General features: G+C 41.4%; 1 protein-coding gene across 1 annotated transcript in view; it reads right to left on the bottom strand.

Moving 5' to 3' along the window:
* The window catches only part of Marchf11 (membrane associated ring-CH-type finger 11), an 89,047-nt gene that overhangs the window by 8,091 nt on the left and 60,782 nt on the right, over positions 1–20,174 (bottom strand). The window contains exon 3 of the mRNA XM_050120487.1: positions 11,091–11,283. Within this exon, the coding sequence (XP_049976444.1) occupies positions 11,091–11,283 (193 nt within the window). The remainder of the gene's footprint in view (positions 1–11,090; positions 11,284–20,174) is intronic.

Below are 20,174 nucleotides of genomic sequence, written 5' to 3'. Positions count from 1 at the left end.
CTAGTTTGCAACATTTTTCTTCCCTATAAGCCAGTAAAGAGCTCAGCCCATCCTGAGGCTGTTGTCTCACCTCCGAAGGTCAGATGCATGGCTACTCTGTCCCAGAAACTCTGTCACCCAAATCCCACCTTTATCCCAGATACAGCACTTTATCCCTCTGAAGTGCTGCTTCCTGGGATAAAATGTACTGTCTGGCTGTATCATGCAGGGCTGGTAATCTTTGGCCTTGGGAGAATGCGGGATCACTCCCAGTGGCTCTTCCTATTCCTGGGATCAGCTAATCCCTCATCGCGCTCAACAGCCAGCCACCACGTTTATTACTCTCCCGAGACTCTTCTTCCCATATTGTGCCATCTCTAAGAAGATGCCCACTCCACCCATCTTACAAAGGGTAGAGGCTGACTCCATCAGTGGCATTCTCTCCAGCTGTGCTCACCCTCCTGCTTCACTCAGGGGAATGGTCCAGCTGTTACTGGGCGTGGAACTCTTGCCCCCTGGAAGCTGCTCTCGGGTCTCGGCACTCTGGGGGATGTCAGGCTGTTCCTCCCCATCTCTGGAGCTTCATTCTCTCTTCTGACTTTGAACAAACATCTCTCCTTACCAATTGTCTATAGCTAACCCTGCCAATAAAATGTGCAATCCAGTAAGCAACATCTTTCTCAAGCCCACATCCCTTTAGGTTTTACCCGTTTTTAACTGTGTCCTCTGTCGGACAAGACTCACGAACTCAATGTTTGGGGCCCTCTTGCACCCAGCTTCATGCTGCTGTCACCTCCTCTTCTCCATGCCCCCCCATACTGCCAAATCAGCTCTGCCCTCCCTTCCTGGGATGATTTCTGATTGGGCCACCTTTCCAACTCTGGCCATGCTCCTCTGCCCTTTCTATCTCCCCGTATTCCTCAAGCTTCTTCTCATCCTGCCCAAATCATTTCCTTTGTAGACACTGGTCTCAGAGACCACATATAAATCTCTAGCTTCAACTTCTATCTTGAGCTGCAGATGCTTAATTCCAGCCGCTTGCTGGCCACATTCCCTGGGATTCCACAGAAATTCTGACAAAAAATAAATGTTCAAGAGGAATCCATTATTTTCCTCTCCTTCAACCCTCTTTTGATGTCCCAGCCTTCAGGAACTGACAGTAGCTTCTGTGGGTCCCAGCAGAGGGGCTCTCCCAGTATCCCCAGCTGCAACGCCTCCCAGTTGGTACCAGACCAATCACTGTCGTCTGATTCATCTCTCTTCATTCTGGTAGTTCCCTACCGGGACTAAGAAATCCAGAATCACCCTTTCCTACATGACTGTCCTCTCCACCTATGATTATCAACAACATTTCTTCAGTGTCAGGATGTTCAACAGCACAGAAAAGGATTTCTTAAGGAACTTTTGAACTGCGGTCCAGAAGTCAGTCTGATTTACATATCATGCTTCAGTCCAGCTAGGGCTGTGGAGTGAAACCCAATCTTTAAGAAAAAAAAGGAAGAAAGGAAGGTAGGAAGGAAGGAAGGAAGGAAGGAAGGAAGGAAGGAAGGAAGGAAGGAAGGAAGGAAGCTATGCACTACTATATGTATGTTTATAGTTATGTTAGTCCCAGTCATTGCCCCCTCTCTGGCCCTTTCCAAGTTTCTGCTCTTCTGCGAAATTCAGCTCAAGACTTTTTCTCCACGTGGGTTTTACTGACCCTTTATTATCTACCCCTCCTTTTACCAGTTTTCAGAAATTTCTCTCCTGGCACTTTCCAGGTTACAGCCAATCTTTTCTTCCTGTGAATGTCTCCCGGTAGCAAGTAGACAAAGTGGTGGGCATGTTAACATCCCTGCTTAGCAAATGCAAAGGGGCCAGATAGGGAATTTTTATTTATGTATTTAATGTACATTGTTGGTTTTGCCTGCATGCATGTCTGTGGAAGGGTGCCGGGTCCCCTGGAAATGGAATTACAGACAGCTGTGAGCTGTCATGTGGATGATGGGAATTGAACCCAGGTCCTCTTGAAAGAGCAATTAGTACTCTTAACCACTGATTCAACTCTCCAGCCCCAGATAGTGAATGTTTCAGGCTGTGCAAACCCTCTGGTCCCTGTTGCAACTTCCTATTGAAAGCACACATATACATGGATGAGGCTTTGTCTCAATGTAATGTTATGAGCATTAAAAGTTTCAGTTCAATATAATTTATATGTATTGTAAAATGCAAAAAATACATCAAATTATTCTCAACGTCAAAAAACAGGCAATGTGTGCTGACGACTTTCTGCTTCTTTCTCTGCCCTGCCCTTCAGGAGAAGCACACACTATAAATACATGATGCAAGCGGCATGTGTCTCAACAGGCAACTGACGCCCTTTTGGCTCCACAGTGGAGAGACACAGCTGAGAGTGTCTTGATTTCCCATGTATGAGATGGAAGTCAAGAAATAATAGCACGCTTGGTCTGCTATTTGGTTAATTTGGTTAATATTTCTTCAGAAGAACTAGGTCTTTACAAGGTCATTACGATAACGGCTTTCTTGGGTTTTTCTGTTCTCTTCCTCAGAGGAGACCTATAGGGTTAATTAGTATTGAGACCATTCCAACACAGCCCAGAAAGCTTGGGTCAAAGATGAGTTCCTTTCTGTTTTAATCCCCGAGGTTCAAAACGCAACAGTATCACTAACAGCCAACCGAGATAATAATCCTTTTAGAAATTGGTAAACATCACTATGATTAAGACATAGAAAACCCTATAATTTATACCTCCAGGGAAAGAGATAATGACCTACTTCTCAAAGCTTATGAAGTGTAAAAGTCTGTTTTTCTTTAACCATTTCAAACATCCCAGGGCCACTCTGCCTCTTCCCCCAGCAGGCACTCAAATTGTGGTCACATTCTGCAGTATTGGAGGCTGGGGCTGGTGATTAGGGTAGACTTGGTTGACTGATGTATCAGAGACTTTCTGAATGAAACAGTAGCATTTCCTAGGGTCTGAAGCATGTTAACCTATTCTGAAGTCAAGGAATAATGATATGTTTATGTATATAAATTCTACTACAACTAGGGAATGATTTCTAGTGTGCTAGCACAGTATGCTTTCTGTAGTAACTGTGGTCAAACATGGCAAAGACTCAGACAGTGCAGTGAACCACACAGCCTATGAGATGCATTCAACGGGGAAACCCCAGAGGGTTCAGGCCAAGAACAGAAGAATGTTCTGTCCTTCATATAGAAGCAGAAGGGTGAAGGTCTCTTAAGTAGCCAATTTATAGTACTGAAGGAGGTGGGTACCTGATCAAATACAGTTCCAGGAAAAAAAAAGGAATTTTCTAGTCTAAAATTGCAGTGATATAAACATTCAAGAAAGGAAACACAAACTAATCAACTGCTGTGGTTATTGTGCCTAATGGTGTTTAAGCTCCTCCATCACGTGTCTTGTGAATCATGTGACGAAGGAAGCCCAGCACCACCATCACCCGGTTGATAATTTATTTTTTTAACACTTCTGTCTCCTCTGTAGATCCATTTTTCACACAAACCACTTTAAAATACTGTCATTTCAAAAGGCACCAGAAAATAAGAATTAAGTCTTTTCTTACTTTTTTTTTTACTTTTATTTTTCTTTCTTTTCGTTTCCACACCAGGAGATCTGTTTCTTCATTGTGTTTTCTTATGCCAATTGCTTCATATTTAGTGAAAGCAATGGCGATGACCCACAGCCTCATTTTGAGTGGAAACTTTTGGTCATTATGGGGGCACCACCGAGGAGAGAACGTATTTATGGTCTTATTGAAATTTCTTCTTGCCAGAATTATTCATCCTTATTCACATAATATCAAGAGTTAGAAAATGTACTTTTAAATTTTCCTATTAATACATTAGACCACGTGATTATTTAGTGCTCTGCCTTGCTTCCTCCCTCCCTCCCTGTGTGTGTGTGTGTGTACAATGTATGTGAACACATACTCATGTGCCACCAAAATGGTGTAAAGTCAGAGGATAATTTTCAGTCCTAGTCTTTACACATTTTTTATGGATTTACTTTCTATGGGTATGAATGTCTTTGCCTGCATGCACTATGCACAGCACACACATGCTGGCAGAGAAGGACCCTCAGACTCCTTGGAACTGGTGCTGCAAATGGCAGTGATCTGCTCTGTAGGCGCTAGGAACCAAACCTAGGTTCTCTGCAAGAGTAGGAAGTGTTTGTAGCCACTGAGCCATCTCCACTGTCCCTGTCCACAATGGTTTTGAGACCGGGTATCTCTGGGTGTGCAGGCTAGTGATCATGAGCTACATGGCTGCTTTCCTGTCTTCACTCCCATTTCCCACAGGAACAGTGGCTTTACTGGAACCTACTGACATAGTACAATATGGGGGTCAGAGTCGTCAGGTCATCAGGCTTGCGTCACAAGCACATTTACACACTGAACCATCTCGCTTTCCCTATTTTTAGCTTTCTACCTGGAAAAAATTCACAAAGTGAAACAAAACCACCTGTACAATGAATGGCAATCTAAATTTAAACGCCAAATAAAAGCATTATATTGACTCGTTAAAATTACTCTTTTATAATATATAAAGTGTTTCTCTAATCCAGCCAACCAAACACTGACTTTCATTTATCATTCTTATACTCTACAGTGAAATGTGAGTGCATTGGTGACTGTGACTCAGAGAAGCTTGTGAGCCCAAGAAACTTCAGTTGATAGTCAACTATGAAAAGTACATTTCAATAGGGCTACCACCACAATTATAGGAATTGCTGGAATTTAAATAACTGTTTTGATTGAAAATCTAAGCGAATAAAAGTTTATTTGGGGTAAAATGAGCCTCCTGCCTAAGAAGCATATGTTTCAGTGTTGACTGCACTTGGTACGGCAAGAAGAAAATATTTTGATCTGGTTGCCATTCTAGCACATCCCAGTTTACTTTTTAGAATTCATAGACTTGGAAGCATCCAAAAGCAGCACAGTGTGAATAGTCATATCAAACTCATGTCATTATTTTATATGAGATCAGTTGCATTTAGGGTGTAGACAAAGTCACTGTTGCAAAAGAGCCCTGAGAGAGTGTGTTGGTTCCTGGTGGGTACAGTCAAGTGTGTGTTCAAAGGTGCCTGAGTATGTCAATAGCCCTCCATTCTGTGATCCTGTGCTTTAAATTCAGAAATTAATGGGGAAATAAAAGTAACAGATGAGTATTTTAGCTGGTAAACCAAGTGAGAGAGCGAGGCTGTTGTCTTCAACTATTTTCAGGCAATGGATTCCACACAGAAACCGACAGTCAATGGAGCAGAAGCAGCTGGCCCCAGAGCATCTAAGTGTATTGGGGAAATCACAGTATGTGAGAGTCGGTCGGTGCCATCTCCATCGCCCATGCTCAGCTTCACCTTGGAGAGGAAACGAGGAAATGACACACAGGAAACTTTCTCTGTCTTGTGCATTGCTGTAGGAAAGACCAGCTGCCCACTGGTGTGACCCATGGCAGTCTTGCTTATTTTCTTAGATAAAATGTTCATAATGATTTAATTATAGACGTGATTTGGAGAAACTGAGTCTAATATTGTTCTGAATAGCTGAAGCCACCAGTGGCAAAGTCAGAGAATGGTGCTATCCATGGCTGTCAAGGCATGGGAACACAAGGACTTTTTCTTGGTGGGTTCGAAATAGTAAAAGCCATATAGTGCGTTATTGAATGGTATCTTCTAAAATCTAATACACAGGCCTACTACTCTAGTCACACTCTGCTCTCAGGATTTTGTCTGCTACCACAGTGTCCCTCCTGGCAGGAGGGACACTGAGCAGTGACGTCACCATCAGCGGATAGAAGGGGAAGCAAATTGTGGAACAACCAGCAGAGAAGAGAAGGGTCTTGAGGTCACATTGCTGGTGAAAAGGATTATCTGCTGTACGTGTTTGCAGAGCATAAAAAATGAACTTCCTCAGAATCTGTGTGTGCATAACAACAAAATGATTTGGATTGACATTTCCACAAAGGGAACGTCACACCAAGAAGAGGTGGGTGAGTGAGGTGGCCTTGTGATAACTGCAGGTGCATAGTTGGAAACAGTTTAAAAGAACAGTGTCAATCCATTTTAAAAGAAGGGAACAATAATCAGTGCTTTCCATATTATCCCAGGAAAAAAAACAAAACCCATCTTTCAGTCATGGATTTGCCATCAAATTATGGGGTTTATTAGAATTTTTAGAAGTAGGCTTTCTAACTCTGAGATATTACATAAACAAAGATGTGGTAAGTTTAGCAAGAAGATATTTCAGGATTATTTGCTGTGGTTACTACAAATAAGTTCCCTCATCGGGGATGCTTATGCAGTGACACAGGGCTTCCTTTTCACAGGAAGCTGTGGGAATACCCCTAATAGAGCTTTAAGTCTGTTGCTTCTACAGTGTGCACATTCTCACTCCTCCTGAAACCGGGATGGCTTGGGAAATACCTTCATTTTAGATGCCAGTTAATAGACTGACTCCATGTTCTTTCATCTCCTAGAATGCCCAAATTAGTCATTATTACCTTCCTCTCACAATACAGCCTCTGAATCACACAATCAATGGGTGTATGACCTTCCGTCCCCCCTCAAGGTGCAATGTGAATCCTCTGGCCAATGTCCTGCCCTTCTCCCCACACTGGCTCTTCCATTCTTGGGTTTCTAACTTCTCCTGGTTCAGGGTGCAAATCTTTCTTGGAAAAGCCAGCAAAAGTCTATGTTAGTTTATACTTCTTCCCACGTTATGATCTCTGACTATTCATCTCAGAGACTCAGGCTGTCCTGCGAATGACGATGACCTAAATGGCACCCACTAAATGTTTGCAGGAGATCTCCAAATACCTTTTCATATTTCACTTGTTGGAAACAAATGTGGGCTGTACATAAAAGGTAGGCTGAAATTGTAGTTCATGTATAAACTTCAGAAATCTCTCTTCAAGGTTCAGAAAAGGGTACCAGAAAAAGGACAGCTGTCAAGCATGTCTCCAGCTTGTGGCTCTTGGTCTCTCTTTTGGCATCGACCCTCTCTTTCTTTCATACTCTTCTCTTAGTCTTTCTGAATCCCTTGTCACCTTACTCCTCTCTCAGAACTAAGTCCCTTTATTGTTAAGAACGTCAACCCATGTATTTGAGCAGGGTGAAACTTGTTTGCACTTTACTTACAAAATTTCAACTTACACAGTGGCCATTCTGTCATCTAATGGTTTTCATTAGCCACATTCGTCTACTTAAGTTAATTTAAACAAATCTGAACTTAGAATCTAATTTTCTCACAATTTAGATCCTAAACAGTCAATCATAATTATATTTATGGTACTCAACAGCACATATATGGACCACTTTTATATCTATGGAAAAATTTCTACCTGGCAGACATGATCTCAACATTTCAAATTTGACCCTTGGGATAATTTAAAACACTAATAAAAGAAAGATGCTAAATCTTAAGGGAGAAGAAAAGTGAATGATTAATAATAAAAATATATGACAAACCAATACAATGTATCAGGAAATAAGTAATCAAATGCCCTCAATTAAGGATGTCTTCTGGGGTTTGGGAATTTATCTCTGTTGTAGAGGACTACTCTACCCAGCACAATGCCCTGAATTTATTCCTAGACCCAGAAAACAGGCTCAGAAAAAAATCTTTAAATTTGTGTTTAATGATTCAATTTCTTACACATTTCATAAAATAGCTGCACTTTAATTTTTATCCTATAATAATCATCTGTGTATTTTTCTGGGTTATCTTTTTTCTTTTTTCTTCATTTTTTCCCTTTACTTCCCCTCTCCTGATCCGCCCATCTTTCCCCCATTACACTCCTATCCACTCCCCCAGAGAGGGTAAGGCTTCCTATGGGGAGTCAACAAAGTCTGATATATCACTCTGAGGCAGGGCCAAGGCCCTCCCCGCTATATCTAGGCTGAGCAAGGTATCCCCTGAATTATTCTCTAAAAGAACATTCACACTGTTTTTCTTGTTTGAAAATGAGCAAGTTTGAAAACCTCGTAGAAGTCCTTCCAGTGGTGGGAAGGGGGCATTTCTGCTTTAACCAGGCATCAGCATTACCTTGCTTAACTATCACTTCCAAAGCAGAGATCACTCCCTGCACCACTGAATGACTATTTACCTGTCTATGGTATCACATCCCGTTTTTTTCAATTACATGTTTACACACCTATGCTCTCTGTCAAACTAAGTAACAAACAAAGAAAGAAAGTCTCCAAAGAATTATGCATTGTAACAGTAATGAGAATATTGATACAGCTTAGATATGTGTTCTGAGAAATGGAGGCTGGCAAAACTTTATAAAGAAAAATGAAGGGAAGTAGATAAAATACTTTGAAATGACAGTCTTTGACCACAGGGGTTAAAATCAACTCTGCTCAAGGATAGTTACCAAGGGAGACACCAGTTCAAGGTCAAACAGGGAGCCTGTTTGGCTACAATGTCCTACAGAGGTATTGTCTGTGTGAGTTTGTGCTGGCCTCTGTTCAAAGCTGTGGTTCTGTCTTCTTTGGAAACGGTTCTTACCAGGCATAGCATGGACTTGTCTTCTAGGAAGTAGATTTAAGGTGTAATCTATGTGATTGTTGTTAGTGTGCACCTTTAATGAAAACATTCAAATTAATTTGTAATGTTGGTTGGGGCTAATACTGGACATAATCCAGCCGGCTAATGCATCCTTTACTATCTGACTTCCTCAGTTTCTTATGGCAAAAAAAACTAACATTTTCATAGTCTAAAATAAACTAATGAATGAGGTTGCCAAATGAAATAACATTCCATCTCAATTATTTAAAGTTTTTCCAATGCTGCAAATAGATCAGTGAATGATGAGAGCTGGGGTCTGATGAGCCAAAAGACAACAGAATGGGTTTTCAATATTTATAACACAGATAAAATTCACTTTCTAAAATGTCCCCAGAAAATATGGCAACTATTTTTCTTTCTCAGGAATTTGACTTTTATAAGACGAAAGGATATTCAATTTTTAAAAGAGGATCCCAAATATAGCACATATTTCCTGAAGATCACTGGTTCACATGCCTGTGTTCTTGAAGGTAGTTCTAATAGTCTTAATTAAAATGCCGACAGTAACATGTAATAACTTAGCAATAACTGTACACCCTGAAACTCATAGAAATGATTTCCTACTTCAGGTCCTTCTTAGTTTTTCAAGGAGTTATGAAAGGCAGCTAGACTTCCCCCCACAGGCTAACTTCTGAGCTTAATGATCAAAGTGTGTGTTTGTTGTGTTTAACTTTCTTTCTTAAATTTATTTTAATTGGTTCACAAAAATACAAAACTGAAGCTATTAATGGAAAACAATGTTCATATTAAGGAGTAAATAAATCTGTCCCCTCCTGAATTTATCCATTATTTATGGTGAAAACTTCCAAAATCCCTTCCTCTGGGCTAAGGAAGCGCTTCTCCTGTGATATCGAAAGCATGGCACATTTTATACCAGACATTGAAGGAATTAACACATTCTCTGAGCTGCTGGAGGGATTTGGTGTGCTGAAGGGTCTCATTACTCCTCTTTATTTAGAGCAATGCCCTAGAGATTAAATATGAAGAGATTTGGAATTTTCAAGCACTTGCTTGGGCATTAGCACATTCACGGTAGAGTGCACTCCTGTGTGTGATCAGACTAATTATCCAGGAAGCCTGTGCTTAGATTACCGTCTTCACAACATTTGCCTCCTTCATTTCTCCTTTGAGACTTAACTTTCATCATTTCCTTTCTCGTTAGTCTTGTATTAGTGACAAGGGAAGAAAGGAAGGAAGGAAAGCGGGAATGGTTACATTTTAAGTGTGTATAAGCTTCCTTTTATAAAACAACAGAGGGTATGAAAATTCCTTGTTAACTTTAGACTCTCTTAAGTACAGACATTAATTCAAGCGGCCGAGAGTAACTTGGGTGTTTCTGACTAGTGTTTACATATCCCATCTGCCATTGCCTACTAACCATGGGTTCTTCACAGTCGCTGCTGCCTTCATTTAGATTTGCATGGTGGAAATTGTTGTTCCATTTTGTGGGTGGAAAGAGAGAGCCTCGAGTAAAGGCCAGGATTGGAAACCAAGTCATCTGATCACCCAGGCATCATTTCCCGAGGACTTCCCAAAATCCTCACCACTGCAGAAAATGTGGACAACTCAGAGGCCAGCTCCACTGTCCGGTTTCTGGTTCAGTAGGTCGGGGGTGGGCCTGGTGGATCAGCATTTCTAATCAGTGACAGGATGCCACTCTTGCCAGTGGTCTGGGGACCACATTTGGAGCAAACTGTTGCTTTCAATCATGGCTACCTTTCCATTTGGTTCTTTTCATGACCCAGGAGGCTGTGAACCAACTCAAAGCTGGCAAATTTTCCTGAATGTCTTTCTCCGGACAGCCTCATGGCATCCCCACCAGCTGTCACTCTCACAGTGCCTGCAAGGACACCTCGCACACACACACACCATACAACGTTGCCTAAGTCAACTTCTGGTGAGTGGTCCGGTGAACCATAGCCTAACCTTCCAGTGAAGTCTGACTGAGCTACACTTAGGGAAAGGAGGAAGCTTTCCCTCTTCTTAGACACTGAATTCATTAAGCACAATAAGAAAAAAAAATGAACAAGGAAAATGTCCCCATGCCCTCAACTTTCCGAGGGGCCATTTATGTTCCCAAAGGAATCTGAGCACCAGTTATGAAGCAGGATTTTTAGGGAACAGTCATCTCTACAAACACACAATATTGCCGTTAGCACTGGCCATTCTTCCTCAGCTTTTGAAAGGGCACCGGTTTGTTCTTGCTTCCTGGAAACAAGTGGCAATCCTAACATTACTGCCCATCCCCCACCTATTAATTTCCGCAGCCACTCCATCTTCTTTTTAGTTGAAAAATATGCCACATTCAGTGAACACTACCCTGCTTTTTTTTTCCCCTTTTCAAACTACCCTGGAAGCAACCAAGTTGTGGCAACCTCCTCTTCCTGCCCCAAACCTTTAACCGGAAGTCAAGATAATTTATACGGCAACATTCTGCATATATTAGACGCGCTGGCAAAAGTGCAGGTGCTGAAAGAGAGGCGTTACGGACAGGTTGTGAACATTGAACACCGTGGTCTTACCTATGCACACTAGATCCATAAAACCATACATTCCATAGCAGATTTGAAAAAGGATGTCCTTCCTCTGCCACACTGCATAGGGGCTGAAGGCTGACCAGAGGAGCCAAGTCACACTCGCTATTAAGAACAGGGATCCTAGGATTACAGCAATCATCTGAACTTTCTCAACCAGTGTTATAGAAATGCTCTGCCACTAGAAGAGAAACAGAGGCATGTAAGAGAGAGGCGCCGTGCAGACTCAGACAAAATTTACAAAATCACATTCTTTGTGTTGCTCGACATAACGCCAGACCCCTTCCAATTTGATCGTCCCCCAAATGAGTTTCTCCATCATACCCAGGATAGAAAAAATAGACTGCAGAAATGATTAATGAATTGTCTTTGACTCCATTCTTGTCATTAATTTGCCATTCTCAAAGTGTAATGTGGTTTTAGTCCAGATAATAATACTGAGTGTGAATGGGTCAAGAACACTTGGTATCTGGAAATCACATACCCACATGAAAATAAATACCTTCTGACAATACACAATGAGGATTCCTCTGTCTCATGCTCTTTGCTCCTTCGCAGATTTGGTTTTAAAGAAAGGAAAAAAAAATTCTTTCTTGTTCTTGTAGAAGAATGTAAAAATAGCAAAGTATATGTGATCATCAGTGAAAATCGTAATTGAAAGTAACAGAAAGTAATCATACAGGAGTCACAAATCTGCTCTTATCTGTTAATGGGGTAGCTCACGTTCTCAGACATAATTGCTCTTACTAGCAGTGGGTAAGCCATGGAGCATTCTTATCAAGATTTAGAATTTGTATACCAATGGCAGATCTTAGAAACACTGGGAAGCAAAGCAGCACACAGTATTCAATGAAGAGTGACTTAGTAGAGCCTAAGTATCAGTATTTCAGAGGAATTACAGGGCCTGGCAATATCCTGCAGTGGTCCTATTAGATTGAGAAGATCAGTTAATCACGTTCTCACTTGTATATGCTTGAGAAACACACAAGACAAGAAAATGGTTGACCCAGAAGCAATAAAACGCGTAAGAATCTCCTCAGTCTGTGGAGGAAAGGCCTGGCTCTTGTCACTTTGGGCTCATTAAAGAACCTTTCCCAAAGGAGCTCAACCTTTATTTAATGTCCATTAAATAAATCTGAGTTTTCTTAAAACTCATACTTACCTCTGTCTGCATATACCTGTCTCTAAACAGCAAATCGGCCTCACTTGTAATTTCCCTCTGTATTCTCTCTTCTCTCCTCCCCTTTTTCACAGATATCTCATCAGCAGACAACCAAATAATCCACTTGTAATATTTTAAATTGGAACTTAACCTCCAGTATTTACATATATATTACTGAATTCTCTGGTATTATGGGTTAAATATCAACATACATTTAAGATAGTACTCTATAGTCATTTACGTAACAGAGGACAGAATGAACCGACAGTGAACAACTGTTCACCCTGATAAATGAATTCTTCATTTGAGTGTGGGCTTTCCTTTTATAGCTAACACATATGAAAATAATAATAAACTATTGTGTGTTATTTCCTCTTTATAAGTTAACGGGGTTGCATTTCAAGTGCATTTTTGCTTTTTCCCTTAGCTTCCTGATGTGATTAGAAACACATTGATCCCCCCTGCTAGGGATTTAATGGCAAAGCATCTCCAGCTTGTTGTCACCTGGAAAGCGGCAGGGTAACTGGTTCTTGTTTACCGTGGGTTTATGTTAGAATTTGCCTTAAGTACAGCAGCACAGGAAGCAGCACAGAAAGCCGCCATGCATCCTAAATGGAGGTGGCCACATCTACATGTAGGATCTTCCCCTGAACCCATCCCTCTGGGTAAACAGAAACAAAACATAAAACAAAGCATACATTTGGGGGTTTGCTTGTCAGACAAGTCCTTTATCAGAGCACTGAAGTCACAGTTCTCTTGCTGCACAGACTCCTGACCACACAATTGGCTCTAAAGTAACTCATGCTTTTAAGTTCACAGAGCAACGGTGGTGGTGGTGATGGTGGTCGTGGTGGTGGTGGTGGTGGTGTGTGTGTGTGTGTGTGTGTGTGCATGCGTCTGGTGGTGGTGATGTGTCTGTGTGTGTGTGTATGTATGTGTGTCTGTGTTTCTGTGTGTGTACTTAATTTTCATCTGGAGGTTCATATACCAAGGAGAAAGGACTTACAGGACTCCTGGATAATCAAAAATGCATGAATAGGATTCAGCGAGTATGTTATTTTACACTGGTCTATATTGTTCTTTTTCAAATAATCTGTGTAACAGGAGAGTGGAATTTTTAAGTTGAAGAGTTGAGCGTCAGGTAAGTCATTATACTCAGTTTTGGTTAGACCTTGTCTGCAGGTCAAACTTCTAACCTAGGAGATATGCCCCTCACTGGCAGAGAAGCCAAATGAGAAAGGGACACTTCCAGGAGCAAGAAATACGGATGCGTCACGCTTGTCTGGTTGAGGCCAAATTTAAGGTGGCTTACTGTGTGGATGCCTGTAGGTTGAAGGAACATGTGTAGGCTCATGAGAGCAACCACAGGGAAGAAAATTGATCACACTGCACTGGGAGGGTCAATTATGTGCTGTTATAACAGAAGTTTCCTGGGATTTTTCAAATTTAAAGAAGGATAAACCATATATAGTCTATAAGGAATCCTCTGTAATTTTCTGGTATCACTCTGTGAATAACTCAACTTTCTCCATTAACAACACAAACTTTCCAGTACGTTTATGTTCTTCATGTGCTGATGAGCGCTAAATATCACATCCCTTTACTGGATAGCTAGTGAGGACAAACACTGTCAAAGGCAGAGTTCTGGAATGTGGTCATGCGTATAGGGGCTTCTTTCGATATAGGAACATCAACTTGGTAGTTCCTTTGCTCTCCCTTGAAACTCCCTCATATTTCTAGAGTTAACTACAAAAGGGGAGAGAGTTGCCTCATTTCTCCCATAGGAATAATAGATCTAGATTCTCTGGTAGGGAATTCAGCCAACATCGTTACTCTCAGAAGTAGGAGAGTATCCATAGTTTCCAGCTCAGAGACCACGAGACAATAAAAAAGTAGATGATGATGACCATCTTGGGGCCTGTCTTTCCACCTCATGGTATCTAAGGACTAAACTTCAGTTTGGGAAACATTTGAAACTTGAGCTAATTTTCAATGGTGAAAATAACTGTCTCCTCTGGAGATACCATAGTAGTGCATGCCTGAAATCCCAGAACTCAGAGAAGGAGGGAAACTGCCATAAAACTGAGCCAACCTGGTATGCTGAGTAACTTCTGGAATAACTAGGACTACATAATGAGACCTTGTCTCAAAAGGATGTTTTTCTCATATGCTCCCTTTGTCCCTCTCTCCTCTCCCTCTCTTCCTCCCATCCTCTCTCTCTCTCTCTCTCTCTCTCTCTCTCTCTCTCTCTCTCTCTCGTGATTTTTACTGACCTCATGCCATTGATGTGTAGAAAGATGATACACCAGTCCCTAAATTAAGTATGGTTTCCCATACTTAATGTTATTTTATTTTTAGTCCATGAGACTTGATTTACAGTAGTCTTTAAAACTATTTGTATCTATACAACAAACTACTATTTCTTTAAGAATTGGAACCAAGAAGGTCCTCTGTTGGATGTTTACCCTCACTTAATGTCCTGGAGACAACTTAGTAATAATAACTTCCATTCATCTAGGACAACATGTGGCTGTCATCTTGCATTAATTCACTGAATTACCATAGCAACTCTGTGAGAGCAGCATCATCGCTTTAAAGAGAAGTATATGTGGGCAGAAATGACAAGATACTTAATATTGATTACTAACTTGACAGGATTGATAATCACTTAGGAGAAGCCTCTGGACCTGACTGTGAAGGATTATATTGATTAGGTTAGTCTTTGGTCATGTCTGTGAGGGATTACATTGATTAGGTTAACTATGGTGGGCGAGTCACCAATTCCCTGCTCTTGGGTCTTTGACAGAATAGAAAGGAAAAACCTAGCTGAGTACATTAATTTGTCATTCTCTGATTCTTAACTGCAGAAGCCATGTGATCAGCTACCTCACGTGTCTGCACAGTGTGTGTCAGAATAAACCTTTTCACCCTTAAGTTGCTTTTGACAGGATATTTTATTACAGGAGCAGGGAAAATAATTAAGACATAAAATTGATGCCAGCAGTGGCATCGTTATTGTGATAAACCTCACTGAGCACGAGGTCTCTAGGCCTCTACAACTATTCTGTGAATGAAATGTGAACGAGCTTGGCAGTTTGGGCTTCAAACCCCTTTGCATGCTGCCACCCGAACATGGTTGGTTATTCCGGTGGGGGCTTGGAGGACAAGGATCCTAAAAGAAATGTGCATAGCAGAGGCCCCCGAGTTCATGAGCTTTGGGAGGAACTGAACTAGGAGGCTATGTGTGATATTTTGACCAAGAACTTGTCTTCATTCTGCCAGTGTCCTGAGAAGATGAGTGTAGTTGAATTTAAAGATGATGAACTAATCTGTTTGCTGGAGGACATTTCAAATCAGCAGAACATTTCAGGTTTGAGCATAGCTGATGAGTTTTTATGGCTCTTATCCGTTCTGTAGTAAAAAAGAATAAATATTGAACAGATAGATATTGAAAATGTTCAGATTACTGAGGAAGAGAATGGCTTAAAGAAGTTAAAGTTTGCAGTCTAGGTGCACGCTGAAAAGAGGGTTGCAGTTCTTAAAGAAAAACACCCCGATCTTCACAGGAACAGTAGGACATGCGTCTCAAGAGCATCCTTCCTCTCACCAAATGCAGCTCAAGAGGGTCCGTGGCCCATGAAAGGGATTGCCTGGGCCAGTGTTTCCCCGTGATCAGCACAGAGACCTTTACATATCTGGGACCCTGTAAGGCCTGGCTACATCTCAAGCTGATGGACCTGGCAGCAGCATCAAGGTGATACCATCTTCAAGGATGTGACATATGCAAGACTGGGGTAGCAAAACAAGGTCTAAAGTTTCCTTCTGTAGAAATGACTTCCAACCAGCAAAACATGTTTGTTGTCTAGGAAACCACTTAAGAGATGTGTCTCCGTCCTGTTATCTAAAAGAGTTAAGGCATTTTCTAAGTTAAGAGGCCAGGTTGCTCCTGGAGAATAACATGTGCTCAGAGAAAAGCAGCCTGGACTTGGAGAGCACAGTCCCGTTTGGTAAGCATTAAATCACTGGGTCCCAAGTACTGTGTCATCTTTGTTTCTACAAGGAAGGCCAGATATAAATCATAAGCTCATGGGCCTGTAGTCAGTGACAGGTGGGGTTATTCGCAGGGCTGCTCGAGAGAACATCTGTTCCTAAGGGGTTTAGATGGTACCTATTTTCAATCACCTTGGCGTGGTGTTTCGACTGCAGTCTTAGAGTCAGGATTGAAAACACGGGCAGAGAACTTGCTACCGTGGAATCAGAGTGACAGGAAGATGCAATGTCCCCTTGATTATAGGTTCTATTTGTCATAGAGTTTTTAATAGGCTGCAAGATAGAAGTGGCTTCATGGATTGAACCAGGTCTTCTCTGCTAGAAAAGTATTAACTTTTCAAAGCTGAAATAAAATCAGACAAAAGAAAGCTGAAACCTGAGCAACTTCTAGAAAATGATCAGAAAACATAACTATACTTTTGGAAAAGTTAACAGCAACTTGCAATCATTGGCTTCTTTTCAGTCAATTTCATACTATGTATGAAACAGACAGATGCCATGGGGGGGGGGGAATTACTTTCTCAAAACTGGCACATGGAGAAGAGGAATGCATGGATAGCTTGATAGGTTATGTAGTCCAGGCTACCCCGTGAACCTGTTATGCATCTCAGACTAGTTCTTCTCCCTAAATCCTCCTGCCTTAGTGTCTTGGGCACTAGTGCACCACACTCATCTCTGAACCAAAGTGTTTAAACATGCCTTCCACGCTATTCCTCAAAGAAATTAAAGACTCAAGTGATTTACAGTTAAAGATTGAGATGTACTGTTTTTAGGTAGTTATTTCTTTCAAATTTAAATTCTAGATAAAATGGATTTGAAATGTTATCAGTTAGACTGTTTCTTTGCTATTTATCATATATTTACTCATTTAAAATGATCATCTGTCAAGAAGTACCCATCATTCCAATTTTTATTCTCTTGGATAACAAGAGAAAATCAAAGCTCCAAATCTCTGATTGGGTTGAAATTTCTCTAAGAACCAGACAGCTGGAAAATCTCTGAGCCTACTTTCCTATGTGAAAACTGTCTTCATTCTAATCTCTTGGCTACTAGAAAGTCATGCAACTGACAGACAGTGTCCTGGCTGTAAACTGTCACTTTATTTAACTAAAATGCCTAGACCCAAGTCATATGATCAGAAAAATAAAGCAAGAGGGGAACAGGTTACTCAAGTGTCCCAGATATGAGAGCTCCACTCTATTGGATAGTATTCAGAAAGCCAAAGAGACATTGTCTTCCAGATACCTGGAAAACTCAGAGCAGAATAGATAAGGACAGGAAGGAATCTGGCTCAAATCATATGCAGAGGAGACACACAAAATGGAAGAGGACAAAGGAAATTTGTAAGCCTGAAAAGTTCCAAATTCAACCCTAGAAGAAGGCAGAATCAGTGAGAGATAGAGGTTGGGTTATGAAATGAGTCAAGGCAAGCAGAGGATGGGGACTTGGATCAGAGAGGGTGCTACCCAGGGAGCATCTGTGAAGAACCAGAGACCAGAACAACTATTGCAGGGATCAAATGAGCCCTTCAGGGTGGGGTCTACCCACAGTTACCCCCAAGGAAATTTGACCTTAATTTACAGGCCAATTATCTGAGAATAGGTGAAGGGTCCTTTAGCCACAATTTGGAAGCTTGTTAAGAAAAAGCATATGTATTTCTCCATTATTTTCTCCTAATTCCCAAAGAAATATCCATAGCTCATATTTCTCACTTGATTCTCCAGATAATTTTTAGATTTTCATACACTGGGCAAGGTCCTATGTATCAAATATATATATATTTCAGTTCTTAAAATCTTGTGCTACATTTTCCCTCCCTTCCTAATTTTTTATATCATGTTACATCTGTCTAATATCAGTAGCCTTGATCTCGCCACACATGATTTAAAGGTGTGTGCCGGTTCGTGGTGCGTGCTTGTCTTATTACTCCTTTAAATAAAGACCCAATTATGCTGGGCACCCAGGAGCCCTAAATAACATGTAAGACTATAGCTGGCTGAGTTCTTCTCCCCACAAAGATGCAAGAACTGTCTCTGCTAAAGGAGACTATTACAATTTTCAGTGTTTCCAAATTTGCTTTTCCACAGAATTTCCACTGCTGGCAGCTGCCTTATCATCGCAGTTCATGCAGAATGTGCACTGAGAATTCTGTTAGTGGGCAGAGCGGTGCCCTTGGTAATGAGGAGTGACAGCAGAAGGCAGGCAGCCGCTTCTGTGGGATTTTTACCATGCTTTCGTCTCTTGCCCATGGAAAGGCAACATAATGTGGTAGGACAACGATTGGAGGCTAAGAAGTGGCCCCCAAACCAAGTACTGCATCTCATTGAGACCTCAGTGGCATTCTATGTGAATGGCACTTGATAATTGCAATTGGCACAGTTTGGATACGGTTTTCATATGCTAGAAATTTTATAAGAGAAAGACTGAGCAGTGTGTAATTATGTACTTAGGAATATGTATGTATATACACATACATGTAGTATATAACAACAACTTAAAAAGAGGCCACAAATTTGAAAGAAAGTAAGGAGGGATGTATGGAAGGGTTTGGAGGGAGGGAGTGGAAGGGAGAAATGATGTCACTGCATTGTAATGTCAAAAATACATATTAAAGCCCTTTGTAAAAAGGAAGCTATATTCCCAGAGGAGTAATGCATGTCTTACCCAGCAAGTTCTCCTGAGTGAGAGCAGTTATAAGAAGAGGAAGCCTGGCCCTGCGATCTCCTCTGTAAATGCTCCTGATAATATGATGCCATTTACCTGGAGGGACTCTCAAGAGGACGAAAAGATAGGGCCACCTGATCCAGAGCGTCAACCTCCAAAACTGTGAGTTCAATATTTTCTTAATAAAGCACTCAACCTTAGGCATTTTGTTATATCAAATCACTAAATAAAAGGGAACTAAGAACTAAGACAGTTATCTCAGAAAAACTCTACGCTTACGTCATTATAATGAGCTCTGCTTCCCTAAAGAGAGGGCTGGGGACTGGGTCAATGGGAGAAGACCACAGAGAGGCTGAGCCCTGAGGAAAGACACAGTCTGTAAGATGGGGGGGGGGTGATTCTGTAGCATCTACTGCATGCAACTGGACTTTGCTTTAGTTTCAGGTTTGAGAAGTCACACTATGGCTTGACACCACCAATGTAAAAGGACACATAGAATTTTCATACACACACACACACACCTCTTACACCTTTTTAGGACCAAAACATAAGCATCCATTCAAAGTGCATTTGTCAATTGCCTGGCATATGTAGTTTGTATAGAAATTACTAACTTTGTGAAAAATTCCTATTCTCAGGAGATCATAAGCCTAGGTGTACTCATGGAGAAGATGAATATGATACTTAGCAAGGAGACATATTTCCTTTTATGTGGCCATCAGGGAGGGGAAGCTTCCAGAAAAAGTAACCTGAATCACCTTAGGAGGATGAGTAAGAGAGTTTGGTGAAGAAGTCCCTGTAGTCTTGTGGGAAGGGTGACATATTTGGAAGGATACTGGTGGGAAAACAATAAGGTTTCTTGCTAGAAAGTAGGAAGTAAGGAGGAAAGTGCTGGAGGGTTTCCACCATCAATCACAGCTTGGGTCTTTACCACAACGCACGGAGCATCACAAAAGCACCACAACGCCATGGCTCTGACTCAGAGACGCCTCCTGCTTAGATCAACCTTGCCCCTTCTCTTTCTTCCAAGGATAAACAAAAAATGGTGTATCCCAACCCAAGTGCTCTTCTGTCACATGGCTCTTCAGCCATGGAGTGGCAATCATTTCTCTATCCCTGTCAGTAAGGGAACACATTTTGACCAACAGCACAGGACAAGAATGAGCCTGTGTCTACCCCCAAAAAGACTGTCCCTG

This window comes from Alexandromys fortis, unplaced genomic scaffold, assembly GCF_014885135.2.
Source record: "Alexandromys fortis isolate MF-2015 unplaced genomic scaffold, M_Fortis_MF-2015_v1.1 scaffold_191, whole genome shotgun sequence".
In the NCBI taxonomy this organism is placed as follows: Eukaryota; Metazoa; Chordata; class Mammalia; order Rodentia; family Cricetidae; genus Alexandromys; species Alexandromys fortis.
Note: the sequence above shows the minus strand (reverse complement) of the source record. Positions and strands in the feature narration are given on the sequence as shown.